Here is a 15,849-nt window from a genome sequence, read left to right as displayed (position 1 = left end):
AAGGAAGGAAGGAAGGAAGGAAGGAAGGAAGGAAGGAAGGAAGGAAGGAAGGAAGGAAGGAAAGAGGTAGAGAGTGGTGGGCCAGAAAGAGGAAGGCACGGAAGAAGAAAGCTTATCCAGCCTCTCCCTCCTCGTGCCTCTGGTGGAGCTGATGATGAAGAATGCCCATCATTAAGAAAACTTACTCAGTAAATGAGAAACAGTGCAGTTCTGATTGTGCTGCCCACATGAATTTTTAAGCCAAATACATCAACTGCTACATCTGTGATGACTATGAGAGCAATGTTTCCCACGGCTTCGCCAAGTCCAGGAATCCATGTCAATGTGTCAATGCTTGTTTCCTTCTCCTTATCATCACCTGCACTTCCCAGACACAGTGTTGTGCCTCACAATTATCTTTCAGAAAGAGTGACAAACTGTTTAGCTACAACAGAAAAGCCAGGGGATATCCTAATGCCACTAACATTTTTTAAACTGAAAACTAAAGACACAAACAAGAAACGTCACCTTAGATGGTGGGTAACAACAGGCTCTCTTCATCACTGCGCCCGTCTTTTGCAGCTTCAGCAGGACTTACTCCCAAAGGTGTGCTTGGATGCAGTGTAAGGATGTGATTTTCTACTTGGTTCCAGGGGTACCCACAGCTTTAGGGGAAGCAGTAAGTGCTTTCTAACACATAAAAACATTTTGAGCTCACCTCATACAGAATCCTAAGCACACCTTGTGTTCATTCAAGGTGTAATCCCCCTTCCCACACCACCTCTCAGCAGTGGGACTTGGGCATGGCCCTGACAATGACCTAACACCTTGGGCTCTGTGATCCAGCCACGGTGCTTGTGCTCTCCACGTGTGTCTCCCTCAGCCAAGTGCTTGTATCTCCGGAAAATGTTCCTGACTCTCCAACCTGGATGCTGTTTTAGGTGGTGGTTGTCAGGTGCCATCTAGTTAACTCACAGTTACCTATGAACCAAAAGCTATACCTGGCCTTACGCTGCACCAACCTCATGGTCGCTGACACGCTCGAGCCCACTGACATGCTGGAGTCACCGTCAGCCTGTCAAGGCATTCAGCTGAGGTGCTTCTTCTCTTCCCCTGACCTTTCACCTTTCCCACCATGACATATTTTTTTCCAAGGGTTGGCCACTCCTCACACCATGCCCAAGGTGTGTAAGACCATCTCTGTCTCTAAGGAGTACCGTGCTTCCCTGCCTCCAAGACAGACTTGTTGGTTCTTTCAGCAGTCCACAGCTCTCCATTCAGTCCCTTCTCTCCAATCTGCCATCACCACCTATCTTATTGGCTGGTTTTCTTTTTTTCTAAGAAGACTGGATTTATCTGAGGCAAAGTATGTTCCTAACTGGTTCTCCACTCCTCAGTAGCGGCTAGTCAAACATAAAGACATTTAAACTGCCCCCTTTAGCAATTAAGGTCTGAGGGGGGAGTGGGGGGTGGTGGGGGGCTTAAAACAGCTTATCTAAAGGGCTGTACAGTTTCTGGCAGAAACCTCAGGGCAGTTGCTACTCATCAGTACAGATGATTTTCTGGCAACGTAAGGTGACTTAATGGTTTCAGAAATTTCCATTTTATATAAAAGGGCTTTGGCAGACATCACAACTGTCCTGTGTCCTTGAAATGCCTCATCTTCTCCTAATAACATTCTCAGAATTCTTCTCTATAAGAAGAAAATGTTGGAAGAGATAAAATAATTTGCCTAATAAGAAATGCAATGTTTTTAGGTAATGAAGTGTACCGCCACCCGAGTTGCCTCTATTTCCTGAGTGCCTGCTTTGTACACAGAGATGAGGGGGCAGCTGCCTTCCACATACTCATGTCTTAATCACCTTGAATAGATGTAACTGCTCTCATCTTTAGTAAATGAGAACAAGGCGGCAGTAAGAGATGAGGTAGCTGGGTTGAGGGCCAAGCAGTGCAGCTTCTAATCTGCAGAGTCAAAATATGAGCCTGGTTTTCCCTCACTTCAAACACCCTGTCTTCTGCTTTTGCATTCTTCTAAGCCTTCGCTTATCACTTGGGCCCCAAAATCCTACCATCAATTTAAAAACCAAAATCAAACTCCAAAGGCAATCTCTCTCTTTCTCTCTTTTTTAAAAAGTTCTCTTTGAAGTTGAAAGCTTGCTTAGGAAGTAGGGAGACTTCAGGATTAATTGCTTCCTGAGAGCTTTTCGCTCACATAGGAACAGGTGGGATGACATTCTGGACAGTGTCCAGCGATGGTCACGAGCCAATTAGCCTCGGCGTAACGAGCGTGAGAACAAGAATTGAGACTGAAAACGAGCTGCAAAGGATTCCCCCAAGGCCACCACAACCCCAAGAACAAGAAAATAAAAGGCGCAAGTATGAATGATGTGGAGTTTAGCTTTGGTAAGGGAAATGCTTGCACTTAAAAAAAAAAGTCAAAAAAACATTTGTGGGGAGAAGTCCAAATAACAGTGAGCTTTCAAACTTGAAATTCTGGCTGGAATGTGAGTTGTAACAACTACAGAAGCTCAGAAAGAAGCAAAACTTGAAACACAGGGACACACAGCCAGATTTTAGACACCACCTTCCTCCTAGGTGAGCTTGCTCTGTGTTCTACCAGAGTCGTTTACAAAGCACAGAGGAACAGGTAGTTGAGAAGGGCCCTTGGTGCCTTTATGTCTTACACAACCAGCCTGGTCCTGAGGGAAGACACAGCACTGGTCCTCAATGACTGTCCACCAACAGACTCAGCGTTGCTACACAAGTTGCTCTAGGAGTTTAATGGATAGGTACTTTTCAGTTAAATCTGAACATCTGCATTAAAATGCACCAACTTCTGTCCCACCAAAGGATAATAAAAGTCTATTTCCTGGGAGAAAAGGACCTGAAAATAAGGCTTCACAGGTGATAGGTTGGCTGGGGACATAACTGGTAAAAGCAACTGTTTTTTTAAAAGAAAGACACTTCTTATTCTGATACTTTTGTGGCCCTGCTAGCAACTTAATCACAAACAACGAGTTTCTGTGAAATGCAAATTTAGGTGGATAAGGAGCCCAATGCACTATCTGCTGAACCATCTACTGTAAGCCCAGGCGGGAGAAGGTGTAAAATGTGGCCAGGAGAAGCTTCCCCCAGAGGAAGCAATGGCTCAGGGATGAGAGAAGGTGTTGCTCAGGTCAGTCACCTTCTGGGGACGGAAGCATTTCTTCTGCCTCTTTAATCACAAGACAAAGACTATTCATCACAGCTGCTCCAGTATTATTATTATTATTATTATTTTATTATTTTTAAGGAATACTACTAAAAGAGAGAGCTCTGGTAGCTTCGTAGGTGAAGAGTCACACTGCCAACCCTAGAGCAGACAGCCTGAACCTACCACATGGTCTATGGGAGAAGGATGGGGCATCTCCTGTGCAGTCTGCAGCCTCTGAAAGCCCCCCTGATGGTCAGCTATGGGTCTGTTCTGCCCCAATGCCAGTGAGCTGGTTAGGATTAAAAGAGTCATTGATCTGAAAAGAAATTTTGAGAGCTGCTCAGTGCTGTTTAATGAACATGGAAGACTGCTCTGTGATTTAACAGGTAACTGAGAAGTCAATTGTTTGGGCTCTGGAAAAAAAATCTGCTGCTGGAACTATGTGTGGAGGGATCACCTTATCCTATAAAATATATACAATTCATGACAGAAAAGACACTAACTATGTAGGTTAGGACGTTATCTCTATGAGCAGCATTGTCAATGATTTAATCTTACTTGGATCCACAACCAACATCCTTGGTCCAGGAGTCAGGAGATCAGGAGACATATTGCACTAGGAAAATCTGCTGTCACAGACTTCTCCATATTATTGAGGGGCAGTGATGTCAGTTTGAAGACTAAGGTTGCCTGAGTCAACCCCTTGCTATGCATCTGAGAGCTGGACAATGAAGAAGCATGACAGAGGAAGAACAGAAGCCTTTGAACTGTAGTGTTTGTTGGAGAAGAGCATTGAATATTCCATCAACTGCCAAAAGAACAAACATACATGTCTTGGAAGATCCGTGAAGGCAAGGATGGCGAAGCTTTGTCTTACACATTTTGGGAATATTGCTAGGAGAGGTTATTCTTTGGCAAGGGACATCATGGTAATAAAAGTGGAGGGTCAGTGGAGGAGAGGGAGACCTTCAATGAGATGGGATAACACTGTGACAGCAGCAATGGGCTCAAGTGTGTCAGAGACGATGAGGATGCACAAGTTAGGCCACATTCGGATCTATTGTTCGTAGAGTTGCTATGAGCTCTACTCAACACGACGATACGTCACAACACCAGGACAGTCAGAGGAGTGTTCAAATTCTGAATACTTAAATTTCAGTAGGACTCTGCCTTCTCATATTGGAAGATGTAAACCTAGAACGTGTGTAAGTAACTTCAGACATGAGGGCTACCCTCATTTTCCAGGTTCCTCCTTTAAGTTCCCGTTGAATCCAAAGTCTGAATTCCATTTTCGTTACAGTAAAGATGGCACGTCTATGATCTAACACACCTGGGCTAAATTTAAGCTAATTTCCTTCTATTCTGACCTCAGGATTAGCACAAGAGCTTCCATGCTTTTGACCTCTGTATTAGCCTTGCAACCAGACTGACAAACTTAACTTCATGTATCTTGAGAGATTCTGGTAAAAACTGATTAGTAGTAATTATGCCAAAATAATTAGGTGTTTGACAGAAACAGAAGTCTTTTCACGTTCATTTTCTCAACTGAAAATGAGTAAAATTCACTTAAGTTCAATAGAAAGAATCAGTTGTCTTCAAATCCATTCTGAGCCCATATCAGAGCACATCTACAGTGCATAATGTTGGTTGTTTTTTCTTTTCTTTTCTTTAAAAAAAATTACATCACAACACATTGTCAACAATTCTTACAGGTATAGATCAGTGACATTGATTCCATTCATCAAATTGTATAACCATTATCAATATCATACTCCAAATTATTCTACCACCATTAAGGGTTTTCAATGGTTGGTCTTCGTAGACTGTCAAACCTTCACTTGGACATGGAAGATAGATGGTAAGTGAAAAAAAAAAAAAAGGAAAATCTCCAAAAGTTTGCTCTGTGGCCCAGAATATTATGTAGGAGCCTTAATCCTGTTATCACAGATGAATAAAAACCTTAACGATCTCCTTCATGGCTGTTAGAGCACAGCTGAGTCAATTCCTGCCGAGGGAGCTTTCATCAGAGACCACGGCCATGGAAAATGATAGCGTCAGTGTGAGTTATCACGCCAATGGCTACTGGGGAGTTTTAAACTTAAGCCTCATCAGCACACTGTTCAAAACTACTTTCAAGGAGTACCTTAGATCTATTGGTTAAATGAATAGAGTGTGTTCACATAGCATTTCTCAAGAAATTCTACAGTTTAAGGACATCATTAATTATGTTCAAGGGATGAAGTGATATCTTCATACAGTCACTGAATGATGTGCATATGATTCAAAGATACACTGTAGAAGATTAAGTCAGTGGTTTACTGGCCAAATGAGGTATCAACTTTTTACTCCCGAGCCTCATCTCATCATTCACAATCACAAAGTATTAAAACAGATCATTAATGAAAATACCATGGAACAAACTCTTAAAAAGAATTATGAAGATAATAATAGCCAGCGGGTTGGAGGAGTCAAACTTACTGGGCTAATGAAAACTGATACTTAACCAATAACTGGTTTTTGTTGTTCTTGATGGAATTCATCATACATCTCATTCTCTCATATAAACCTCAGCTGTTAACTTCAAGCCTCAAACCAGAAAGTATAACAACTTGCACCAACAAGCCAGAGCAAGCAGTCTGAATTCATCAGCAGGAAGTTTGGCATTCTCTACCCTCGTAATCTCCGGCCTCTGAAACCACCCTGGAGTGTCAGCTATGAGTTGGTTCTCACTCAACAAACATGAACAACAGCAACTTATTAAAAAAAGACGAAGAAATAAAATGCAGATCATCTCAGAAAATAAGCCACGTTGCAATCCAATGCTAATTTCCCAAATCTGAAAATGTTCTCTTGAATTCTTGTGACAAAATAAAAGAAACAATAACCAAGAGGCAAGGACACAAGATATAAAACTAGCTTGGATTTTCTCAGCTATCACATATACTCATCAGATTATTATTAATTTCCAATAATCGACATTTGAGTATGTGAGAGTATTAGGAAGGCCAAGTAAATATTAAACTTGTCAATGATTCTATGACTACCTATTAAATTACATGGGCCTTCTTCTATGGGTAACTCTGCTGGCCAACTGAATATCAATGAGCTATTAAATAATCTTTCAGGGAAGATGTTCAAACAGTTGGGACTAAGATCAATCTCATTCTTCCTTTCTTAATGCTGATGCAACAGAAGCAAAAGGCAATACATTTTAAGAGTCCAATTAAATTAACTAACAAAAACTCTTACAGTAGAATTTGGGTTGCTCAGTCTCCCTATGGCTTTATTTTTTTTTTAAGTGCTGGTGGCATAGTCTGTAGGGAGCTATACTACTAATCCAAAGACTGTCCCTCTCCAGGGGTTCAAATCCACCAGAAGCTCTGAAAGAGAAAGATGAGCAATTTTCTCTGGTGTGATATCCAGCCTCACAGCTCGACGGAAGGTCAGGCATGAGACAGTTCCAACCCAACGGCCATGAGCTTCCAACACGATTTTAGCTGCACATTTAAATCGTATGCAAAATTAAACTCACTCACAAGAATAATAATGATCTAGTTATCAATAATTCATGAATTAGCTGTTAGACTGCTGTTGCTAAATAATGCCAGAAGTACCCAGTTTTATCTTCTCTTTGATAAATGCCACAATATCCAAACACACGCATAAGCTTACTACTCACCACTGTCAAGATTTTCCTTAAGTATTTTATTTTAAGAGAAATTGAGTTCACTATTCATTTCTTGAGAAACAGGTAACTCTTTGAGAAAACATTCACAACAAAACCAGGATTCAAACTCATTGCTTTCAAGTCCCCTCTGACTCACAGCAATCCTACAGGACAGAGTGGAACTGTCCCATTGGGTGTCTAAGGCTGTCAACCTTTATGGAACCAGATTGTCATATCTCTGTTTCATTGGAGAGGCTACTGCATTTAACCCACTGGCCTTCTTGATAGTATTAAAGCTCTTAATCGCTGTACCACTGTAGTTCCCTTGGGAATGCACTACTCTCTTAACTCTAGACATAGTTTAGACTAAAGGATAAAATCATATACATATGGTAAATATTAAAAAGTTTTCAGGTTATGCAATACAACCTATTGAGAAATCCTTTTCTGCCCAGAAATCTGTTTTTCAGTGAAGAATCTCACCTGTGAATTTGGCATGAATTTGATATTCTGATGAAGGCTACAAATTAAATAAATTCTATGATCTTAAAACCAGAAAGAACAAATTAACTTCATGAGAAATAGTTAACAGACATAAAATACTCAATCACTTTGAAAAATGTGACCACTACATTGATGGTACAGAGATTTCTAAATGATCTGTTGGGTAATTTATTTAATACTCGATTCTAGAGCATCCTGAAATGGATAATACCAGTGGTCCAGTTAATTTTCAAGAACATGGTCCATGAGCAGAAGGTGACACTGTTCATACTATGGTCAAGGATCAACACACTGAATTACCTCATATTCCTGGGAAAACTTCAAGTTGTCATTTGCTTTCAATCTTTCAATGTGATCTGCAAGTTCCAAGATAGGTATTGGAGGATGGCTAGCCATACCTATGAAGAGGAAAAAGAAGACACATTTGAAAACACATGAAGACCATGCTGACTCTTCTAAAATACAGAGAACATTATAGTTAGAGATGGCCGGAAAACATGAGGAGTAAAGATGTCTTATGGGAGGAAGCAGGCAGATAGTTTGGTTACTCAAAGCAGGGCATGCTCTGGAAAGCTGATTTTGTAGCCAAATGAAAAGTCACCGAGCATAGCCCCCAAGCTAACACTCCTAGTGTAAAAGAGAATGTTATTGTGCTATGAATCAATGAGGTTAGCTAGTGGAGGAAACTGCCAGGCTTCATGTCAACTTCTGCTTTGAGTAATGACTGTTATGTCATTTCAAACTCCTTCTCCTGCTCTGTGTGAAATGGAAATTGTGTGGAATTAAATGGTGTAACGTGAACTAAGAAAACAGACACAGAGAGAGGCAGAGGAGAGAAAGAGCAAGTAGCTTGACAGGAAACATAAAGTGACTTATGCATAATCAAGGGAAACTAACTTGAAGAATGAAGGTTACCAGGGTAACCGGAATCATCTGAACCTGCGAAGAAATGATGGTGTAAATAAAACAAAACAGAGTGAATGTGGTTTGTTTTTTTTTAAAAAAAAAGGTGAAATGGAAAGCTTGATAGACTTTTCTTGAAAAAAGAACTAAACAAAGAGACTGCAAGGTGTTGCGGGATTCACTGTACATTATGGCTAGATTCAGACCGCTTTATTATTTCACGAGATCTGGAGGTGACCAGCACTCACATGCAACTATAGACACACGGAGGGACATGCACCACGGCTCACCCACGACAGTCACCCACGACAAAAAAAAAAAAAGACACAAAACTGAGTTACAAAAATGTTTCCACTAGTAGCAGATTGTAGAGGTTGAGGTGGTGGCCTTCTCCTGGACACTGAGAAATGGCCGCACAAACAACTTGGTGGTATTTTGTCAATGGTGGTGTTTCCCCCATTATTCAACCCCCAGCAAACCTACAATCTACTTCAGGTGTAAACATCTTTGTCTGGTTATGGGGAATGAGGACAGAGGGTGAGCAAATGGTTAAAGGAAGTGGACAGAAAAAGAGTGGGAAAAGGAAGAAAGCAGAGACTGGGGGTCATGTTGGTTCAGTGTGCCCAGCTGAAGAGAAAGCAGTCTCAGAGACTCAAGTAAAAGGAATCCACGACTTATCTGGGGGGATTCCTCTGGCTTTCCAATATTTCCTCAATTTCCATCTGATTTTCAGGTCGTTTCTTTTGGAACAATTTTGCAAGCATTCCTTGGGCAAGGAATGGTGACTAATGTCTGATAGAAACAAAGTCCAGCTGGCTAGTAAAACCTGAACTAGCAGGTCCCCAGAGAAGCCCTGATGTCAAGAACAGCAGGAGGAGAGAATGAGGGAGGGGCTCAAACTGGAAGCCATACTGATGCAGGTCTGTTCTAGTGACTCATCGTGGCCACGGGCTTACATTACGGGCATTTTACATACTGTGTCTCTTTTGAAAGTCACCCAGCAATTTCCTTTTTCTCAAAGGTCAAAGTATTAATGGTTCTCGAGCGTAAAGCAGGAAGCCACTTTCCTGCTCCCAGATAATCATTTAGCTATGAATTTGGATGTTTTCATCTTTGTGGTTTTGAGGGTCTGCCTTACATCAGCTAAAATCTTAATGGAAGATCCAATAAAAATGAGGGAGCTTAAACACAAAAGCTATTTATGGCTGATCTAATCATGCATTTGGGGGGAAACAAATAGAGAGCCCATTACTAGCACTTCTCCACATATAGTAGAATCGAGCTCATTTGCATTCTGTGGAAAAAGTGAGTGGGTGACAGTAGACTGTTATTAAAGCAATCTTATCCAGGTGAGACGCCCCCCTCCCCCCAGTGAAAAGAAGAGAAATACAAAGGCACAAGAGACTCTAGGTTCATGAAGAATGGCAATGAGCTGATGGGGACATTCATCACAGTGCTTTAACAGAGAAAATAATAAAGACAAAGATGTTTAGACCTTTTCGCGCGAATCGTGGGAGAGAGTTATTATCATATATGGACTGAGTGGTGGTTTGGCTAGAGAGGGAGGACACAGAGCCAATCAGGGAGGCGTAGGGGACTGAATTACTGCTCAAAGCTGCAAAAAGTAAAGCCAGTTGGAGACGGGAAAAATATTAGTCAAACAGCAGTAGAAGACTGTAATCATCAACCAAAGATGTGATCAACATAGTCACTTTTGCATACACTGGCACGTGGTCTGGAATTCTTTGAACGCTAACTACAAAGAAATCCAAGCCAACCTACAGTGATTCCTGACATTCTAAATTGTAATACACACACACACACACACACACACACACACACACACACACACACACCACACAAAGACACCACAGCAAGACAGCATCATTTATTCAGGACTTGACAACATCTACCTTGTTGGCATAGAGAGCTCGAAGACAAATAAAAGTGGCAGAATGGATGTTTCACACTAAGTGGGGGATACTTGTGGAAATCTATGGGGCAGTAGAAGTTCCACACTGGTCTGACTATTTACTGATAGGGCCATATCAATTCTGTTATCAAAGGATAAAATGTATTTATCTGTAAAATAATACAATAGAGTCAGGTAAATTTTGGATTCACTTCCTTCTTAAAAAATATATATATTTTTTTTTTCATTTCTATGACATATAGGATTGCTGAACACATAGAACAATTAAAACAGAATGTGATTCACATGGATGGAGTCTGAGAGTAACTGATAATTTTCTTTAGGGAGTAGGAGCAGTTATGTTTTTGCAAAAAAAGAAAACTATTATGGAGTTTATTATTTAAGCCTAATAATATTCTTTAAATAATGGAAAAGTCAGTCAGGACCTTTTCAAGCTATATATTTGAAATGATTAGAAATTAATATAAAAGCTATGCTGATGAATAAACATGAGATGAAAAATCTCTTAATCTGAAGCTTTTAAATTCCTGTCAGTAAATAATACTCAATGAACTCTCCAATTCTTATATCCATTCCCAAAGTTTTCTCCATTATTTGATGTTAAAAATATAACACGAATCTTGTTTAGCTCTATTCTGAATGAAAAAAAGCAAACACTAAGAAAAACATGTAGTTGACCTGGTTTCAGTGGTTTTTTCTGGTCTTTTGAATCATGGTCTGGCTGTTGTCCGTGGGGTGCCGATCAAGGCTGGGTGTGACCACTCCTGTCCATTCGGAGTGTCTCAGTCAACCTCGAACAGTTTTCTTGGTCTTTCCATTAGAGGCAACTGGTGAGCTTTCAAAATGTCTTCTTTTTAAGTTTCACACCACAACAGCTAATTCAGAAATTCTGGGTGTGGGGGCCAAGGATCAGTATCTTTTAAAGATTCAGAGCAAAGCTTCTCAGTTATTACTGTGGATTAAATTCTGCTCCCTTCATTTAGTTACAGCAGCTCCAAAATGACAGAGCCTGTGGGCATTCATTGTAGGATACCGGTCACTTCATTTCGATTTTTTGATTCAAAAATCTTATCAGGGCTTATGAGACCGAGATTGGCATCCTCCTGGAGACATCCTTGAGTCCCTTCTGACATCCCATCAGCAACCTTTTGCACGTGACCCATGATGACCAGTCAAGAACATGCAGTGCGGTTCAGGCTGATGAGGGCCGTGGCCTCATCAGCTCAGTGTCACAAATGCACAGCAGAAATGCATTTCAGAGCACACAGGGAAGCTGAGCTTTCAGTCCGAAGCCATGATAGTAACAGTAAACAGTGTCAACACGAAGAAATGACAGGTGTTTTTAGTATGGAAGGGTAAAAAAAAAAAAAAAAAAAAGGTCAATGCTGGTATTTTTAATGGGCACCTACTCGTGATCTCACTGTTGCTATGATTTCCCTGTAGGAAGTGAACTTTGAAATCATGGCATTTCAAGCTCAGAGGAACCCGAGAGATGACTTAGTGCATCACTCTTCGTTCATATGAGAGGATACTGAAGTCCACAGAGGTTGAAAGGCATGTATGTGTTGGTCTATTTACTGAATTCAGAATCTGACTGAGAATATTTGGGTTCTTCCTACTATGTTAACTTCCAGAATGGAAACACAGGCATTCTGAAGCAGTGGTTTATTCTTGTTGCTGTTCTGTGCCATTGAGTCAGAACCAACTCGTAGAGGACCCTTCCAGAGCTTTTCAGAGGCTGTAAACCACACGAGGGGAGACTGCCCGTCCTTCTCCCACAGAACAGCTAGTGGATTTGAACTGTGTGCCTTCAGGGTGGCAGTCCTACTCCTTACCACTAGGCCACCAGAGCTCTTGAAGCAGTGAGTAATGTTTCTAAAGCCTGAAAGGGTAAACAAAATGGCAAGACTCTGTGTAATAGAGAAATGAACTTTTACAAAGGAATGCAGAGCATCTTTGGTCACTTTATAATTTCCCCATGTGTGACAGAGGTCGAGAAAGAATAATCCCTCTACTATAAGGAAAATAACAATAAATATGAGATGAATGTCAACTAAAACTAGTTCCAATGGCAGGGTCAACTGTAGGGCGGTATGGATGATAAGGAACTCTGGAGGAAGATGAAGCTAGCCATCTCCAGCAGGTATTTGCTTTGTGGGAACACAGAGCCAACAGGGTCCTATGTCATAGTATTTCAATAGTAACTAAAATCTGGATTATTCTTTGCTGTATCTTCAGTTTTCAACAATGACTCAAGATTTTGTTGAAGACCAGTGGTTACCAACCACAAACCCATGCAGGCCATATCTGATCAACTAGCTAGTCATCGCTGTTTTAAAGAATCAAATTCTCTCTTATTCATGAACTTAAAAAAAATCAAGAGTGATTGAGCATATCCACAAAGCAAAGAACTAGACTCTAGACAATGAATGTTACATTGGTTCTTTACCTGGTTCAACCTCTGTGTGTCCATCTCTCCCACATTAATACCCTATCACTTTAAAAAAAAAAAAAAGGACTCTGAATGGGATTAAGGGACCTGGTCAAACCCATCGTGGTCAGGAAAATGGGGGACAGATAGAGAAGTTTGTCCCCTATTTTGTCTTTAACCATCTCAGCTATGCCTAATTATACCATGTTGGCTCCCAAATTATGGGACAGCCCTGGGAGATCAGTGACATGGACCTCAAGACGGGCCTGTGGGACCACTCGTGGTGCCCATAGTGTCACAGGGATTGCAACTGCCCTTGGTTGGAGAAAATGACTTCAAACTGTCCCAGCTTCATTTCAAAAGTATGTCTGTGTCAGCAGCATGGAGAAAGCAGAGGACAAGGAGATACAGGACTGTTGTCCAGGTCCTTCTTGCTAAAACAGGCCAAGTTTTCATAAAAATATGAACGAGAGATGCAAAATGTTACAGCATTCAGTGAGATCTGGTAGAAGAGTATTTTTAAAATGGTGATAACTAATTTACAGTGTTTTTCTTTCAAGTCTCTTATGCTGGTTGATATGCTTATGAACAGTATGCTTTGAATGACTTTATTGTCCATAGGAAACCTTTGTTAATGAAATACTTCTTACATTTTGTTACTCTTTTTAAACTGCTTCTTGGGTTTTGTTTTTAGTTTTTAAACCTTACATGAAATGCCAACAGGTTATTTTCCAATTTTTTTATTTATATGTTAACAGCAATTTTGCCAAGTAGATATTCTGAGGTCACTGATAATGGTAGAACACTTTTTATAGGATTTTTCTACTTTTACATATATGAGTTCCTCTCAAGATTTTACTTCTCAAAGATTTGTGATAACAGCTGAAAATTAGTTTTTAGTCAAGGAAAAGGGGGCTAATTTTTTCATTAAACCAATGATTACTGCTTTTCAAGGTGTATGTTAATGGAATCCGTTACTACATAGAACAGGTTTAAGAAACATTTGTTAAGCTTTAATACAACTTATGTACTATTTAGAAAACCCTGAATGAAATGCAAATATTTGGCTACGGTAACAATATTTCTCCCAAACTGATGATGAAATGCAGACAAAAAAGAACACTGATTCATAAAATAGAATTCCTTATGGTACAACGATAATAATAATTTACTTATTCCATGACTGTGTTACTGCGGTTGTTAGCTGTCATTAAGCTGTGTCCCAACTCACTGAAACTCATGCCACGTGATCACAGCTTTCACTGGATGATATTGTCTAAGGAGCCTGCCAGGTTTTCCCTTCTTTGTCTTGGTCTAGAAGTTTCAATGAAGTTGCTTCAACCTCAGCACTCAAGCCCGTGCTGACCAACTGGCAGTTTCCATGCATGAACTGCACTGGCTGGGAATCAAATACAGGTTTCTTGCTTAGACGGCAAAAATTCTGTTAAGACTGTCACTGAGTGCTGCTTTTACTCAGGCAAGCAGTTGCATGGAATAATTAAACATCCACTTAGGTCAAATTTCTCACGATGCAGAATTTGAATGATCCAGTCCTTTCACACAGGAAACACATTATTTTGTTTCAATGAATCAGGGTTTTCAAAATATAAAATGTAAGCACCGTAACTGGTGATAACTGGTGATAACTGGTGTTTTTAACTCAGGTCCTGTGCCTCAGTTTCTTACACTCCCGAATGAGTTGAGGATAAAATGTAAGTTTATGTAAAAATGGATCTTGTGTCAGTCTAATTAATAGTACTAATGGATCCAAAGAGACGCCTTAAGAGCTTTCAAAGCTCATTCGGTTGCTGTGAAGACATTTTAGCTGCTGATACTGCTGTTTCTGATGCGTTAGCTTTTTACGAGTTTGTTTTTGTTTGTCACGGAGCATCAATCACCTATCATCTATGTTTGCTTCAGGGCAAAACATATTAAGGTCATCCACAGAATGAAAATGAAGCCCTTATGCTGTAACATCTGATTATCAATTTTTAAAACCTCTTGTCCTAAAAGATGCAAGTACAAGCACAACAGTTGTGGGGTTGGTTTGGTTTTTTTTGTTAAGGACTGAGTTGTTTTTTTCAAGTGGGGTAGGGCGTGTGTGTGGGTGCATGCCATGTGTATGTATCTGAACAAGGGCAGCAGACAGAGGAAATTGGAGTTTTGTAAGTATAGAAACAGGTGGAGACCATATGATACTATTATTTACAAGTTCTCAAAAGTCTTTTTTTTCCTAAAGAATACTTAAGTTCCCCAAAATGCTACTCTTAATTTATTCTGTTGGATATAATATTTCATTCATTTTTTTTCCTTCTATTTTTTAGCTTTCCTATATAACCTTTAGACAATTTTATATTTATCTCAAGTTTCTCAATTTGGGGGTCTACTGATCAGAGGGTATATATTGTTCACAAAAGCTTTTTTTAAGAGGCTATTATAAATTTTTTTAAATTTATATTGGTTTGCATATGAAATTTGTATACACTGTGTTTCATTCATATGCATTTGTTCACATATTCCTTCATTCACACTGAACTCCATATAGTCATTCTCATACAGTGTGCTTTATAAAATCAATCACCATTGAGCAATGCCCACCATTGGTCTTTTTAGGGCCCCACTGGATCTTTCCTAATTTCATTACCCTTTTCCTTCACCCACCAAACTTTGCGATCCTGTGATATACTACCTCTTTGCTTATCTTCATACCTCTTACTTCCTTTGCATCATTATTTCCCTAGTAAGTACTTCCAATATAATATTGAATAGGGTTGATGAAAGGGGGCATCCTTGTCCCATCCCTGTTTCCAAAGGAAATGTCTTTAGTCTTTTTGCATTGAGAATGAAGTTGGCTATTGGTTTTGTGTATATACTCTTTACTATGTTGAAGAAGTTCGCCTATATTCCTATTTTCCTGAATGTTTTAATCAGGAAGTGGTGTTGGATTTTGTAAAAAGCCTTTTCTCCATCAGCTGAAAGGATCATGTATTTCTTGTTCTTTGCTTTGTTAATGTGATTAATTATGTTGATTGTTTCTTATGTTGAACCATCCTTGCATACTTGTTATGAATTCTACTTGGTCATGATGAATTAATATTTTTATGTACTATTGGATTCTGTTTCCAGTGCAGACAGAGAGTGGGGTGGAGCTCCCCAATTAAAACAAGCTTGGAAGGAGGAGTGGCATCCACTTCCATAATAGCTTGCCTCTGGAAACCCTATGAACCTGGAGAGAGGAT

General features: G+C 40.0%; 1 protein-coding gene across 5 annotated transcripts in view; it reads right to left on the bottom strand.

Annotated features, from left to right (window-relative positions):
* PTPRD (protein tyrosine phosphatase, receptor type, D) overlaps positions 1–15,849 on the bottom strand; it is a 367,796-nt gene that overhangs the window by 143,343 nt on the left and 208,604 nt on the right. For 4 of the 5 annotated variants that reach the window (XM_006881300.1, XM_006881302.1, XM_006881303.1 and 1 more), the window contains one exon: positions 7,644–7,741. In XM_006881300.1, the coding sequence (XP_006881362.1) occupies positions 7,644–7,741 (98 nt within the window). Of the gene's footprint in view, positions 1–7,643; positions 7,742–8,240; positions 8,283–15,849 lie in introns of all 5 variants that reach the window. The other variant, XM_006881301.1, reaches the window with a different exon arrangement.

This window comes from Elephantulus edwardii, unplaced genomic scaffold (assembly GCF_000299155.1).
Source record: "Elephantulus edwardii isolate Elephantulus edwardi_28Jun2011 unplaced genomic scaffold, EleEdw1.0 scaffold00014, whole genome shotgun sequence".
Classification (NCBI taxonomy): domain Eukaryota; kingdom Metazoa; phylum Chordata; class Mammalia; order Macroscelidea; family Macroscelididae; genus Elephantulus; species Elephantulus edwardii.
Note: the sequence above shows the minus strand (reverse complement) of the source record. Positions and strands in the feature narration are given on the sequence as shown.